Source organism: Lycorma delicatula, chromosome 4 (assembly GCF_047948215.1).
Source record: "Lycorma delicatula isolate Av1 chromosome 4, ASM4794821v1, whole genome shotgun sequence".
In the NCBI taxonomy this organism is placed as follows: domain Eukaryota; kingdom Metazoa; phylum Arthropoda; class Insecta; order Hemiptera; family Fulgoridae; genus Lycorma; species Lycorma delicatula.
Window position 1 is genome coordinate 110814539 of NC_134458.1, and position 17421 is coordinate 110831959.

Consider the following 17421-nt stretch of genomic DNA (forward strand, 5'->3'; position numbering starts at 1 on the left):
TACTTATATTAACTTTTATTAATATAAATTTACTACAATCGTATTTCATCTGCACTAATATAAAAAATATTATGAAAAATTTTCATGGAAGTTTTCAAACAAAAAAACAAAATCTAGCAGGTTTACATACACAATAACAAAACTTACATATAAAAAAATCACGGAGCTATAATTATATTGTAAATGTCAAAAATAAATCTGCACTATAGCAAAACACAAACCTTATTTTCTTTCTTATCTCTTTTTAAAAAAATAGAAATTCAAATGATCTGTTACACAAAAGAAGGAAATAAAATGTCAACCAAATTAATGATACAAATTACTAATAACATTTTTAAGATATTACAACACATTTTTAAGATACAGACTGAATAGCAAGAAAAATTACTTCTTTTTTTCTATAAAGAAACTTGTATACTCTTTTTTCTTCAACTTGACCAATACATAAAGGTATTTTTCATTTATTTTTTAATTACTGATACATTAAAAATGTAACAAACAAACACGATTTAATTACCACTAGCAAACTTTTTCAAACTTTCTAAAAGACTAATATAAGAATTGTGTTCATATACTGTACTGAATTCTGTTAATTTCTCAACAAATTCATTTGTGATTCCTTTGTCATCAAGAAAATTCATAAGCAAGTCGTACAAATACTGCAACATAAGAAAATAATTTTATTAAAATATGATTGTCATAGTAAATAAGTATGCTTCAGTATCTTGCATATAGTTTAGGAGAGAGTCTACCTTGAAAGTTTCTTTTCTTATGCAATCCACTTTTGTAATAAGATTTATATATGATTTATTTACTTCATTCACTAAAATTAAAAATAAATATTTAAATAACCAAAGAAAGAGGGTGTGGGATGAAAAATATCTATTTATATTTTTATTTTAATGAAGAAAGCAGTAGAGGACAGCTGAGCATTCTTTTAACTTGAAAATACATTAAATTATATCAGTTTGATAGATCAAAACATGAGAAAAAATTACTTAAAGAAATGCTTTACCTTGATTTATTTACAAAAATTGTATATCAACATTAAAATTCTACAGCAGCATATGAAGGTCTTTCCTTATTGTTTTAAAATGTCATTTCCCAAATACGAGGTGTGTGAGAAAAGTAATGAGACTGACTTTTTACTTACCAAAGTTTTTATTTTTTTCAAACAACAATAATATCCCCTTCAAAGTAGTTCCCTTGGGCCACCGACGAAGTCGTTGTTCCCACTCCTGGTAGCAGCGCTGGAAGGCTTCAACTGGTCAGTCACAGTCTTTTGAATGTTCTCCAAAAGTTCAAAATGATGTCCTTTTAAAACATGTTTCAATTTCGGGAAAAGGAAAAAGTCACAAGGACTCAAATCAGGTGAATAGGGGGGTTGAGGAACCATAGGAATGCGTTTTGAGGTCAGAAATTCCCTGATGGAAATGGTCGTGTGACAGGAGGCATTGTCATAATGAAGCATCCACTTGTCTGCAATGTCTGGTCTCACGCAAATCACTCTTTTCCTGAGCCTTTCAAGGACACCTTTGTAAAACACTTGGTTGACAGTTTGTCCTGGAGAAACAAATTCTTTATGCACGATACCCCTACTGTCAAAAAAGCAAATCAGCATGGTTCATTTGACATTTTTGCAGTCGAGATGACAGAGTGTGCCACTCTTCCCTTTGCCGCTTTGTTTCAGGATCATACTCAAATATCCAGAATTCATCACCTGTGATCACATGATTGAAGAATTTTTGGTCATTGTCAATCCTCTCAAGAAGATCAATGCACACATTTCTTCGATTGTCCTTTTCCGTTCTGAGGTTTTTAGGCATCAATTTCACACAAACCTTTCGCATGTCCAAATCGTCTGTCAAAATTTGATGTACAGTGAGAGTGCTTAAATTTAACTGTTCACTCATCATCCTTATTGTTAAACAACGGTCTGATCTCACATGCTCAACGTTTGTCAGATTTTGAAGTTGGTCTCCCTGAGCGAGGTTGATCTTCGTGTTCTCAGCCTTCCAAAAATGAATTGTGCCGGCGGAAAACTTGTGCTCTTGATAAACTATGTTCTCCATAGGCATGTTTCAAGTTTACAAAGGTCACACTCGCAGATTTCCCCAAGTTTAACAACTTGATTGCACAACGTTGCTCTAAATTCTGATGCTCCAGTTTCGTAACACAACTTCACTGATGGCGCTGTCAAAAATAATGTGTTGGCTGAACGGAGTTGAAACTTGATCTGAGCATGTGGAAGGGATGAACAAACTGGTCTAGCACAGGCTGGTGGACACAGCATTACCAGATCGCTTGCAGTGTCATTACTTTCACACCAATCTCATTACTTTTCTCACACACCTCGTATACTCTACATCTGTTTTTTTCTTGTGCCAATGATATTCTTATAAGCAGGTGATATTGTGGCTTTCTTCATTGTTGCAGCTAATGCTATGAAGCTACAATTGAACTTCCACTGATTTTGTTGTTTTCACAAGTTTAGGTATAGTTTAGATATTTAGGGTACCTGAGCCTTTCTGAGAGTTATTAGTTTTCCCAAAATTTGTCTTAGAAAAAGGCAACACAAATAAGATAATAGTAGGAGTTCTGTTACTTTATTTTTTCTAACTTAAATACAAAAAAGTAGAAACGTTTACACAAAGCTTCAAGCACTAAATAATCTTTTTTCTATTTATTAGGATAAGTATCTTGTAGGCGGTGACTTAACTGCAAACAGCGACACAATAACCACGTAAACATTTACACATGTAGACTTATACTCTTCCACTTTCTCAAGTTGTTTAATGTAATTTATATTCTTGGCAGTAATTCTACCAATTATTGACCACGTTAATGTTATTTTTTTTATATGCAAGACATAAAACATTTTACAGTATGGATATATAGTCATTTTAATGTTCATAATTGAATGCTAATACATTTTTCATATTGCAAAGACAGCATGTTATGTTGTAGTTTAAGCAACAGTAACAGTATGACGGAAAAGTTCAGAATTATGTTCCTAACTGTTGGTTGTGCTTATCATGTTTCATCAAATTCAGAAATAATAATAATCACTTGAAAACACATTTCCAGCCATACTTCTTTACAATTCAAAAGTCTTTTATAGTATAACTCTTATTCATTATAAAATAAATAATAACTGTAATCTAATTAAATAACATAAGTAGTAATATAAAATTAATAATACTTACCCCATCTAATATTTCACCAGATACAGCATAATTTGTATCTTTCCAGTCTCCTTCATATAAAGTTACCTCATCAATTGCAAAAAGATCATCTGTGAATTAAATTTACACATTACAAAACATACTACAGCTAGTTTGTAAATGCTAATAATTAATAAATATTACAAATGTTAATTATACATAATTATAATTTATACTGATACAAAAGAATAAACCAGCATTTAATATAAAGGGACTGATTTACTTGCAGTACAATTTTTAACATTAAGGATTGGATGAAACATGTGTTGTGATTTTTACACCATATGCTTATGGGTCTTTTTTTTGTAAATGGCTTCTGAATGCTTTCTATTTTCAAATAAATGCAGCAATAATTGCTTAAAAAACAGAAAAAAAGACTAAATATTTTGAATACAAATCTACATAGGCTGAGGCTACTCTCTGTGCTGGTATTTTCTAAGGTGACAATAACTGATCAATTAAGCAAAACATTACACACAACTTAATTGATTATAAATGAAAAAAAGGATGGTCAGGGTAATAATTTGATTAATTGTACAGTTACTGTTAAATATAATTTTACTTTGAAAACATATACCTTGGTTGGTTAATTTAAACAAAGTATTATTGTAAACCAATATCAGTTTATAATAACTGCTGGTGGAGTGATCCTTGACATTAATTAGCAACAAGTGCAAGAGGATCATTACAAGCAAGATTCATAGGAACATTTCAATATTTATGATTGTATTAATATTAAATTTAATAACAAAATCTATGAATACATTATAAATAATAATTTTAGTTTCTTACTATATCCATCATCTGACTGTGACTCTCCTGAGGATAAAAATGAGCACGTAAATCCTAATGTCCTACCACCACGGTTAATTTCAACTTCAAACACTGGCTTAGATTTCATTTCACCTAATTGTGGTTTGTTTGCAGTTTGGTTTATTTCTGGTTCAACATCAGTATCAACTGAGTGGTTAACATTGAAATTAACTTCAATTCTGAAAAAGGAGTAAATTAACTATAATTACTTAATTTAAAATGGTAACATGAAAGTAGTCCCTAGAAGAAGTTATAAAGATAACCTAGAAAAACAATACATCATGCATTCTAAAATTAAGACAGAAACAGACGTATAATTATACTAATTCAGTTTTTAGACAAAGAACAGAAAACACTACTTTGACATCTACAATTTCATTTCTGAGCCATATACACACTGTTCCATTTGTTTCTGCTACCTAACAAATAAATTTATAGTTTTATAACTAATAGTACACCCAAATAGAAATATTACTTTATTGTATATTACTTAAGGTATATTATTAAAATTTATTTTTAGTGCTAAAAATAAATTCATATGGGCTACTTTTATTACTAATATTTTAAAATAACAAAACTTTTTGTCAATGATATATATCTATATTTCTAAATTAGCAGTAAAGTGAGATTTTAAATGTGAATGTATGATTTTTAAAAAAAAAGGTACTTGTGCATTAACCAACATGCATATTATTTTATGTAATTTTATTACTATGTATTTTTTATAAATCTAACACTAGTCTTAAAAGTAATTTGAATTAAAAAAAAAAAAAAAAAAAGAATAAAATTATCAATTCATACCAATCACTCATGTGGGGACCAGAAAAGAGATATTAATTATTTACATAATTTAAAACGGTTAGTTAGCAAGTGAAGCGTGTGTAGCTTATTTATGTTTGGTTCGATTATGTTTATTTCATGTACTGATGGACTGTACGTATATCAAAATGTAACCTAAAATAATATACGATATGCATGCCGGTTAATACACAAGTACTAAAAATATTATATATAAATAAAACTGTAGAAATGACAGGGAAATAAATAAACTACAAGAAAAAAATATACAGAAGAAATAAGATACAAGCTATAATTTCTATTCAAGATAATAATAATTTGTTAAATACACAGAAAGTAAAAACTAGGATTTAACAGTTCACCCATTCTAAATAGAAGAAATCATGATATCAATTTTATAAATATTTTAAGTCAAAATGCACTTACGTTTACAACGTGACAAAATGTTACAACCTATTATACAATTCCTAAAATCTGAAATAATTTTACACAAATTGTATTAGATGTGTACAACAAAAACTAATGAAACAATGTAGACAAAAAACATTAAAAATATATTTTTAATTTTTTGTCTTTTTCACAAATCAGAAAGATTTATCAAAAATCATTTGTGTTTGAATAACTTGGAATAAAAATCATGAATAATGTTGCCAATTTATAAATAAATGAAGTATATTTTTAACTCAAAATTCAATACCTTATCCTCCGTAACCCATGTGGTTAATTCTAATACAAAAGCAAACAATATACAAGTTATGGGAGTAAAAGATTACAAATAATAAGAAAATTAACTTTTTTGATAATCATCCCTAATTCATAAATCCCTTTTTTTTAGCAAGCTACTTACATTTCATCACCTGCAGTCTTTGTAAGTGTAACTTCTGATCCATTCAATTTGACTTTAAACCCATCAACTTCAACAGGAATCGTTGAGGATTTTAATAACTTGCGTTCTTGTGTAATTTCTTCACTCAAGAAATCAACTAATTCTTTTTCACCTACAAATAAAGGGGAAAAATTAATAATCTAACTACATAATAATTACAATCATCTTTCTTTGACTTCACTCTTAAAAAAATACACTGCTCAAACACAAACTTTTTCTTCAAAAGAAGTGTTATCACTTTAACATTTAGTAAAATTCATTTTTTTGCCAATCCTTCCCTTAATGAAGAACTGGCTAGCCTTTGAATCATTGTACATAGGTGATATTTAATATCTCTCTTCAAGAAAATTAAATAATCAGTAAAACTTTTATTAAGAACAAGTTAAGGCTTTGAGAGTGACTACTGCTTTACTACTAGTATATTTTGCAAGGCTACACCACAATTCCTACAACTAAATTCAAATATATTCTATTATCATGACCCAGTACAGTAAAGTTTACAAAAATAATTGCATTGAAAAGATAATTCCATTATCAACAGAATCCAGTTTTTTTTTTTAAGTTAACAAAATATTATAGACAAATAGGGCAAAAAGAAAATAACAAAAGGAGGAACAGTCTACACTACAATAGTTATTCGAATCACAGGTCGATAAGACTGTTCACCAGAGTAATTATTTCACAAGTTCATAAAACATGTAAACCTAACAGCTTCACAAAACGAATTCTAGCAAGCTAAAAACTGAACTCCTGTGAGCACACCACACATCTTAGTTTATAATAAACAATTATCAGGTAATAAACGTATAAATTACAAATCTAATCCAATTAACAGCTCAATATACGAGTAAGGTTAGTTAATACACGGCCGGTACAATCTTCGCAAGGCTTCGTCACGGCTAAGATCAACGCAAGGACTTACTTTTAGTATGGGCGTGCATGATCCCACAGCCGCAAGAACACAGTTTACTTGAGGAAGCAGCTTTATATAAATTTTTAGGTCTTCCTTCACCATTCATCGACGGACACATGTGCCAAAGAGTTCTCGTAAACTGTCTCTTTGGAAAGCATGCTTCATTTTGACGAAGAGAATTCGCCAGGCACTTGATAGTAGAACTTTTAAAAACTGACCTTAATAGCGTACTCATTTTCAGAAATAAAAACAATACGACCAACACTTTTATGCAGATTACAATCTAAAATTAATAACCTATATCACCACCATCCAAGCCAACCGCACCACAGAGGTAAAGGGAAAAACGAGTATAAGAGAAGAGGAGTATACAAAGAGAATAATTCTGCTGAATTTGAAAAAATATCGACTGATACATGAACTAAGTATGTTATAATATGAAATTTCTTGTATTCATAATTTCGAACTAATCCTTGTATCTGAAATCGGATTAGAGATTTCATGTACGCGCGCGTGTGTGTATGTGTTTATATATATATATATATATATATATATATATATATATATATATATATATATATAAAATATGTTTCGTTATTAAAACCAGCAAATAAAACAGTATTATTTATTAATAATATTTTTCTGCAAATGATATAATTTATTTTTAATAGTTATTATGCTTATCTTAAAATTTGTTAATAAAGATACAATATTAAAAGAAAAAAAAATATTTACGGTATTCAATTTATGAATTATTCGGATAGTTTTTCATTCCTGAATTATTTAAATAATTATTGTTTTAAATAACTCATCTTGAAATATTAATATTTTTGTAACTGTTTTGGGTTTGAGATTTAAAATAGTGATCCCTTATTGGTTAACCATTTCAAAATGTTAGTTGTCTTCGCGTACTGATTTCTGTTTTGTGACGTTAGACTCTTTTAGTGTATTTTAGTCTTTTATTTAAGTGCATCTAATTCTTCCTTGTATCTTAAATAGCTGAACATTTTATTATCAAATATATATTACATCATGTCTGCAATGAGTTCTGTAAGTATGACTTGCTGGATATTCTGAAATATTGTTTGATCTAATGTATACCTAACCCTTACACAGTTCAGCCTTCCGTAATTGACAATGTAGTCCTTCATTTGTGTTGTGTATCGGAATATGAATGCGCATGCAGGAAGTTCTTCGATTTTGTTCTGATTTATTTAATGGAGTTTTATGGGTAATTTAAGGTTTATTAATCTTTAGTTATATTTCAAATTGAATTGCCAGTATTTAAACATACTTTTTAGTTGCATTACTGGATGATATTTTTTATCTCTATTTGTATGTAATTTTAAGATTGTTTTTGTGAGCTTCTCTTATGTATATTCGACGGTTCGTGTTATTGTGTTACTGAACCTGAAATTTTACTTCTAATAACTGTGATTTTGTTACTATCTGCAAAATAATAGTCCAATTTTGAACATATGCATAAGGTTTTCTAGTTGCATTAACCATTATTTGTTAATTGAATCCCTGTTATTTGTATTAACTGAATTGTGAAATTGCCCTAGAGTTTTAATTCTAGTTTAAACTGGTATCCTCTATCTACTTTGATTGTTTGTGTGTAAAAATATTTTTTGTTACTTTCATTATGGTTTTGATTTTAAGGATAGCCTATTGGAATAGAAATGATGCCTTCTGATAAAGAAAGTTGAAATATTGATTCTGTGATATGTTTATGCTGTGTTCGTTTTGTAATATACAGAAATAATATTGAGCCTTATAAAGAGGTTATAATTTTTAGCATTTGAATTTTCATAGCAGTATCTTTGTATTAGGTATGTTTGAAATACTATTTTATTTTTTGTATCTGGAAAATTGTAATTGAAAAATTGTGTTTTTAAAACAATTCAATTGGACATTTTCATTTTTAATGAATGTGTATTTTTTTTATTGAACATATATTTTGTATTGCTGATTTAGATGTGTCCCTTTTCCCATAGTTAGTCATAATTTTCAAAACTTCTGTTTCGATATTTTATGGTATAAGCTTTATTGTACTTTATCAGAAAGTAAATTATAATCATGTCCTGAAAGCAAAAATGGGAAAAATGTTCAAATTCTCTATTCACTATTTTTAGTTTGTGTATATATTTATCCTAAATTTAAAATTGTTTGTACATAATAATTTTTTTGAAATTCCTGGGTGAAATTGATTTATCATTAGACTCTTTTGACTGTAAGTGATGGGGTGTAGTTACATTTTTTATTTACATATGAATTTTATTATGTATCCTATTTTACCTTAATTTAACTTTGTGAAAATTTTGATATATGTGTTCATCATTAGATTAGTACTAATTTAAGTAAACACGCATGCACATATATATAAATATAAGTGGGTAGATGATTAAATACTATGCCCAACAAGTTGTGGAGCTGCATCTACATGGTTTAATAGGGTTGCAGTCATTGAAATTGATACAAATCATTCATTGGTTCTCTTTGCATGGCCTGGATATTTTAAAATTTGTACTTTTTATTATTATTAGATGTTTTCTGATTATTGACCTGATTGCTGCATGACTTTCTATGGTACACTTTTGGAATTAACCCTTTGACCGCCAGTGCCTGACATGGCTTCCCCACCCAAAACCACCAAGGCGTAATCTGATGATTTGACCTAATGTCAGAAAATAATAAATTTTTTATTTATAAAGCAAATTTAATTTTTTTTGTTGTTTTTTTAGAAAATTAAATTACCTTTTTATTTACCTAAATCTATATAATTTTTTGTTTATTGATTTTTTTATAAATATTGTTAAAATAAAAAAAATTAAATTAAAATAATTAAGTTTGAACTAAAAAATACTAGTAAAAAAAAAAAGGTTATATGGGGAATATTTTTAATTTATTTCTAAGGCGTTTTTAAAACCACATACAAAAAACTAGAGCATTCTATGAATAATTTAATTAGATCAGCAAAGTTGATCACTAAGCCATTCAGCAGTAAGTTAACCAACTAATGAAACTGTAAACTTTAGTCTTGGTAAGGGTTTGTCTGTATTGTCTTTATACAAAATATATAGATTTACAATCATTCTTCCTATAATGTGAAATGTCACTTTTTCCCAGTACTTAAAAGTTTGGCGCTCTTCTAAGTAGCAGTATAGCATCTGATCAGATGAATCAACTCCGTCCATAAAAGAGTTATACTGGTGAATAACAGGTGGCTTTCTTGTTATAAATACTTTATTTCCCTTCTTCTTTGACTTAACATTCACTATTGGCTAAAGAATTTGTTGACAGGAGAAATACTTGCTTTTTTGAGACTTTTTTTTGCAGGATGTCAAGCCTGAGCAAAAACCTTTGCGGCACAATACTTGTTTTCTCCAACTTTGAATTTTTGCTTCATGAGTGCTGGTATTCCTTTTCTACTACTTTGTAAAGCCCTTGTTGCATATGTAAGTTATAAATACAAAGCTTGTGCTAGGGGAACTGACATAAAAAAGTTGCCAAGAAACGCATAAAAGCCTTTGTTTAAAACATTTCCCATTTCTAGCAAGTTTCATTACAACTGTAAAACTAAACTTTTTTTCCACTGTTTCCATCTTTATCCCTAGCACCTTTGTAACAAAAGAATGACAAGCAATAATTCATAACACTATCGCAAAGCAACCACAACTTGTCCCACTTATGGCGATGCTTGTTAGGTATATATTGTAAGAGTTGGGTGTGATTTTTAGTGCCTACCAAACTTTCATCCACCAAAGCCCTACAAGTGCATGCTCACTTGTAGAGCTAAATTGAACACAAGGATACTATCCAGGTCGTTTTGCTTTGACAAGTTTGGAGTGTGTACCGTGTGAAAAACTTTTAGAATTGACCCAAAAATGTTTCTTGAAAAAATTTTGCTAAACCAAGGAATGCATTGCAAAGATTCTGTGGACTAATACAGTTCAATTGTTGACATTTTAATCACCCCCATGTTCAATATAACAAGGAAAGCTTTTATTTCAACAAAGCTTACCTGTCTCCAAACACAATTCCTGCCGTGGACTCCAAATGTATTTTGATTTCGTTGAATAAAGTTTATTGCATAGTTTTTTGAGTCACTATTAGGTCTATAAGGTCATCAGGAAAAATAGGTAAAAATAAAATATAGGAGAAGAATTAAGTGGTGGGCAATGTTTACTTTTGGGAGCTTCATGGAAGCCAAACTGATGTGTATGCCTGGGGCCATTGTCCTCTACTATATCATCCCATCAGTAACTATCATGTGACTGATGATAACTCACTACTTGAGATGTGATGGAGGCGGGGATGGCCATGACGGCGATTAGGTTGAATAGCAGCAGGTTTGTCATTCTCCTCAGACAATGACAACACTGATCTATTTGCAGGGTGGCTTGTTAAAAGGTTACTGAGGAAAGTCTTATTAGTACTACTTTGATCGTAAGTGCAGTCCAAATTGCTATCATCAGCCTCACTTTCACTTGATTCTGAAGAAGTACATGGTATATCATACAATTGTCACTAATAAAATAATCATCTTCAACAAACTCAAAATCCAAAATGTCATATAGTGTTTTCACTTAATGGTGATCGACTCATTCTCAACACATTAAATAATAACACGGTACACAGTAACACGATAAACCATATAGTGGTAGCTAGCTTACAGCAAACTTAGATAATGACAGAGATTAGCAAGAAATAGAAGAGGGGAGAATGTCAGTTGCCCCAGTGCGTGATTCATGCCAAGTATGAATAAATCTGCTGATTCATCATAATTAGTATTATAAACTGAAAATAAATCATTGTATTTGCTTAATTGATTCAATATTAGTCAAATATGAGTAATAACATTTACGTGCTATTTATTACATGTATATAATGTTTATTGTGAATGTCCAATCAATTGGACGCTGGCGCTTTTCACCCAAGCATGTAATGACCGATCAATCAGATGGCGGTAAAAGGGTTAAGCCATGTGTTTAAAGAACAAGTCATTTGTGTTACTTTTTGTTTTTGGTGGTGTTTTAAAAATTAGCAGTTTTGGTTAATACACTTGTAAATTTTTCTATTTGTTCAGTTGTTTTTCAAATTATCTGATTATCTTAAGTATATTAATTATTTTTCTGGACTTTTCAGTTAGGTAATTAATTGGCTGTTCACCTTCTACTGAAAAGCACACATGCTAGTTGTGCTTTTAAACCTGAGTAGTTTCTTGGTCATAATAATGTTGTCGGTTGATATGATTGTCTGCTCATCACCACTGTAAATGTTTTCTTCCCAAAGATTTATTTCATTATCTGAAAAAAATTTTATTGTTACCAATATGTATGATATTGTATAATCAGAACAGACAAAATGGATTTCTGTGTTGCCCCTTCAGTACCCTTATTGTTTAATTTAAGCCTGTGATGTCCAAAATTCTTTTGTATTTTGGGGCATGCTATAAAATAGCTGGCAAAATTTTTCCATATTCTGAGTTAAATACTAAATAAACTAAAATGATAATTCTTATTGAAATTTAGTAAAGCAGTTGCAATAATTCAAACTGTGTTTGCCATCCCTGCCTCTTGAAAAGAATTACCAAAAGTGAAATTTCACAGTTTTTAATGTTCAACTTCATTGTTAATTTTCTCATAGAAACAAGAGAGATAGGTAAATAAACCATTGAACCAGTCATTTACCTTGAGAAAATATGATTAAAATAGCTTTTGTTAAATCTTTCCAGGACCAATAGTTTTTTAGTTATGATTTTTTTTTGTAAACCCTTACAATCACAAAAAAAGGTGTACGCTTCGAAACAAAAATGGCCGCCACAAGTAAATTGTTTTAATAAAAAAAAAAAATAATAATAGTTTTAAGGTCCTGAAATATGTAGGAAACAAGTTTCAATTTTTTTTGAATTGGTCAAATGGATTGACCCCAATACAACTTGTAAAAAAACATTATGGTGAAGAGAATATTGGATGTATTACTTGAAAGTTCTATAAGAGTAAAAATCTGCAGCTTTCTTCCAAATGATAGCTGATATCATTATTTTTAACTTATAGTTGCTGATATGCCTAATACTGAATCAAGAGAATTTAGTTTGTTCAAATAATTGGGTACTAGTCAATAAGATTAAAGCTATATGAAAAAGAATATACTGCTTTTTTTAATGAATTTTTGATAATTGTGACTCAGGGGAGAAAACTCTGAAAAAAACCAGGCTTTCAATTAAACAACTTACTTGTTCACAAAAAACGTGCATACTTTGAAAACGATTTCCTAAATAATAGTAAAAATTCTAATTATTTATGTGTTGCTCTCTATAGAATAGTAATGTTAAAGGAACAACAAACTGTATGGTTTTAAAAGGGGTTTCTCTGCTGTTTTTGTTGTATGCACAAAATCTTTTCCAGCAAATAAGATTGCTATGATTTTAGAAAGTCATTTTGTCTGAAAGATTATTTATTGAGGGGTATTTTGGGATTTTTTTTATTTTCTTACCAAATGAATAGTGAAATCAGCTATGTTAATGATTTATTCGTACATTTATATATACTTTACAGTAGTGATGTGTCGGAAAAAAAGTTTGACTTAGAGTTTCTCAGAAACAGAAACTGTTGATTCACTTCCATACAAACATTTTTTTCTGCCCAACAGTAATGCTGCATAGTAAACAACATTTAATCGCCAAACAAAGCTGTCAGCTTATTTTTTAAAACCTTAACTTAACAAAAACAGATTAAGTGAATAAACTGTTTTCCACTTGCTGAGAGCATATCATTTGTCCAGCAAACGGTTGTTTTATTAGTATTAAATATGCTGTAAGCTGACTGCTAAGACCGAACAGTTTCAAAAACCAAATAAATCTTATTCATGAAAATACTGTAATATTAAAGTGCAGAATAAAAGTTTCTTCAAATTTTATGATAAAATAATGAATAGGCTGATGGGAGTATATAGGATCTCATCAGATATGTAAACCTAAAAATATATATCACACACTGAAGGCCACTTCAAGACTCATACTAAAATCTGTATTATAAAACACAGATTCACAGTGCAATTAAGCATTATAAAATTTGCATCTAGTGTCACAGGTTGAACCTTAGTAACATCGAGAGGGGTCAGTCCATTTGAAGTGTCCCAAAAAAACATAAGCTGGTTGCTTGACCAATTCAAAACAAAATTGAAATTTACCCATTTGTTTGCTACATGTTTCAGGACCTTAAAACTAATTTTTTTTTTATTTAAGCAGTTTACCTGTAGTAGCCATTTTTGTTACAATGTGCACACCTATTTTTTGATTGTAAGGGTTTATGGAAAATTATAACTAAAAAACTATTGGTTCTGGAAGGATGAAACAAAAATCAATTTAATCATATTTTCTGAAGGTAAAAGATTGGTCCTAGTGGTTTATTTACCTATCTCCCTTGTTTCTATGAGAAAATTATCAATAAATTTGAACATGAAAAATGGTGAAATTTCACTTTTGGTAATTTTTTCAAGAGGCAGGGAAGGGATGGCATACACAGTGTGAATTTTTTTTATTATATGTAGGCATATGTTAGTAGTTTACCATATATAATATTAATGGTGATATATTTACCCCTAAATTTTTCTGAATTTTTGAAAACTAATTCTTTTAAAAAAAATCCAAATTTTGGCTTCAAATTGATGGGGTTGGTGATAAAAATCTCAAATTTGCACAACTTAGAATTTTTGTAAGTGTAACTGTAACTGGTTTTTTTATTTGCCTTATTTTGTTATTTGCCTAAAAAAAGAAGTTTTTTTAAAGTGCCATAAAGTTTATTTATGGCAAATAAAAAAGTTTCTTGTGTATTGCACTAATAAAAAAGTTATAACATCTCAAAAATCTGTTAAAAGCGATACCATTCTGCTGCAAGGGGGTTTCTTGGCACTTTAATATTTTTATATTTATTACTGTAGTTGAAATAGACTTGTTTGAACCATTCAACTGCAGTGTTCATGTTATAACAGGCACTTGAAGTCATTTCCAGTTGCCAGGAAAAATGTTGATGTTGCAACATACACATTTATGCTTGTATCATTTAGCTTTGCAATTACAGACTGACATTAGTCTGAAGTGACCTGTTAACAACATTACTGAGCATCTCAAATTTCATCAAATTTTCTTAGTTTATTAAATATAAGTAAGTTTTATTATTAATAATATTATGTTTGCAAATTTTAAAATCAGTTAAATTTTTACATTATTTTCAAGAAATTTCACATAAAACAATGGAAGCAGGGTATGGTACAGTGTCAAAAGAATTCATTAAAATTTGTGAATTTAGTGATGAAAACAAACAACTTATTTTTTTATGCCTTAATTCAGATGTCACTAGTGTTTGTAAATATCATGAAAAAAGCTTTTGTCAAATTTCAGTCACTTTTATGAACAGTTCTGTTATGACCCTTTGAGAACTCATAAAAAAATAGTCAAGAAAAACTTACGACAAATAACATTAGAGCAAGCTCTTAAAGAACACATTTTTCTAAATTTAATTATATAGGATAGGAGAAGTGGTAGATATTAGCTTTGAAAATTACAATGTGCAGGTTCATTTTTCCACCTAGCTGGACCACGTATATCATTTCAAAACTCTCAACAAGACAAAGTGTGGGTACCAATCTGCAAAGTCCTGAGAAAGTTGACATCACTTGAACTAACTATAGTGAAGGTCGTTCTCATATAATTTCAAGAGAAATATCAGAAGAGATATCACACCTAAACCACACTAAATTATAAACGTTCATTGCTACAAAAACAGGTTATTTCATTAAAGAATAATTAAAATTTTGCCACAATTTATTTTTTTCTTCGTTGGTGTTTACAAAAATAAACCAATATAAAAATAAAAATGAATTCTTGAAAAAAGATGTAGACTACTCATTGAAAACTCAGTTTGGGTACGTTTTACAAACATTTTTGAATAAAAATTGTATTAGGTTAGCTGGTATTAAGTTATTATTAAAGTATGATGCATCATTAATAATTTTAAAAAGAGCTATTTAAAAATATTGTAAACATAAATTTCAACAACATAGAGGCTAAATAGAAAAAATATAGTGCTTAGGAGACAAGAAATCCCCTTAGAGCATTTATTTTGTGAGCCAAAATGATATCACTTTTAACAGGTTTTTCATGATTTTTTAGAGGTTATAACTTTTTTATTAGTACAATACACAAGAAACTTATTTATTTGCCATAAACCTCTACAAAAACACTGCAAGTTGATGCAAATTTGAGATTTTTATCACCAGACCCCCCCCCCCCCCCATTAGAGTTATTTGAAGCCAAAATTTGGATTTTTTAAAAGAACTAATTTTAAAAAATTCAGAAAAATTTAGGGGTAAATATTTCACACTTAGAGTAAATATGTTATTTATAGCGACCCACCGGGTTGGTCTAGTGGTGAACGTCTTCACAAATCAGCTGATTTTGAAGTCGAGAGTTTCAATCTTCAAATCCCAGTAAAGGCAGTTACTTTTATATGGATTTGAATACTAGATTGTGGATACTGATGTTCTTTGGTAGTTGGGTTTCAGTTAACCACACATCTCAGAAGTGGTCAACCTGATAGTGTACAAGACTACACTTCACTTACACTCATACATGTCATCTTCTGCAGTAATACTTGATGGTGATTCCTGGAGGCTAAACAGGAAAGAAAAAGTATTTTTTGAAAATTACTATACTACTAACGTAGTATAGTACATATAAAAAAAAATAATTCAAACTGTGTATACTATCCCTGCCTCTTGAAAAAAATTAGCAAAAGTGAAATTTCACAGTTTTTCATGTTCAACTTTATGGTAATTTTCTCATAGAAAGAAGAGAGATAGGTAAATAAACCACTGGACCAATCTTTTATGTTGAGAAAATATGATTAAATTGCTTTTTGTTTGATTCTTCCAGGACCAACAGTTTTTTAGTTATGATGTTTACTATAAACCCTTAAAATCACAAAAACAGGTGTGCGCACTGTAACAAAAATGACCGCCACAGGTAAACTGCTTAAATAATAAATTTAAAAAAATTGTTTTAAGGTCCTGAGATATGTAGAAAACATGTGGATAAGTTTAAATTTTTTTTTTTTTTTGATTGTTCAAGCAACCACCTGATCACTTTAAATGGATTGACTCAGAGGGCTCTGATTTGTCCTTGTCGTTCAACCATAAATGTACCCAAGATTGTAATAGGGCGGTAATGAAGAGAGTAATTTAAAAAATATTCACACAAGAATTTGAGCAAATTGTTAAAGCTGTTGTGTGGTGGTTTAAGTAAATGATAAATTAAAATATGTTAGTATTATGAAATCCTGGTATAAAAACAGTAAACTACAAAAACATGTAGGATTTCTGAATTTCAAATGTCAATGATTGGCTGGAAAAGTTCAAGCAATGCCAAAATATTTCCTTTTGAAAAATAAGTGGTGAAGCTAAAGACATTGATTTAAAATTTATGAATACCTGGTTAAAACTGAGCTTGTATAAACAATAATTTTCAGGAATATGATATTCAGGTCTGATGAAACAGGAATATTTTATAAATTGCTTCTAGATAGACCTTTAAAATTTAAAAGTGGAAAAATGTCAAAGGAATGAGTCTGTTTTGGTGTGTGCCAATATCTTAAGAAAGGAAAGATGTCTTAGTTATAACATTACAAATATATCCATAAATTATCTAAATAACGTAATGCCCTGGGTGACTTGCGAAGACTGAAATTTTTGAAGTAGAAATTCATTCATGGGGTGAGCTGTAAGAA

General features: G+C 29.6%; 2 protein-coding genes across 3 annotated transcripts in view; one reads left to right on the top strand and one right to left on the bottom strand.

The window, feature by feature from the left end:
• Nucleotides 1-6982, bottom strand: P32 (complement C1q binding protein P32). Its single transcript, XM_075363926.1, has 5 exons — nucleotides 6644-6982; nucleotides 5683-5833; nucleotides 4017-4216; nucleotides 3207-3295; nucleotides 1-659 (listed from the first exon to the last, which is right to left on the bottom strand). The coding sequence occupies exons 1-5, from the start codon at nucleotides 6867-6869 to the stop codon at nucleotides 510-512; spliced, it is 816 nt and encodes a 271-aa protein (XP_075220041.1). The 5' UTR covers nucleotides 6870-6982; the 3' UTR covers nucleotides 1-509.
• A 537-nt stretch (nucleotides 6983-7519) lies between these two features.
• The window catches only part of LOC142323752 (ubiquitin-conjugating enzyme E2 S), a 32785-nt gene continuing 22883 nt past the window's right edge, over nucleotides 7520-17421 (top strand). Inside the window, exon 1 of one of the 2 annotated variants that reach the window (XM_075363928.1) lies at nucleotides 7520-7684. In XM_075363928.1, the coding sequence (XP_075220043.1) occupies nucleotides 7667-7684 (18 nt within the window). In that variant the 5' untranslated portion in view covers nucleotides 7520-7666. Of the gene's footprint in view, nucleotides 7685-7740; nucleotides 7866-17421 lie in introns of those variants that run through there. The other variant, XM_075363927.1, reaches the window with a different exon arrangement.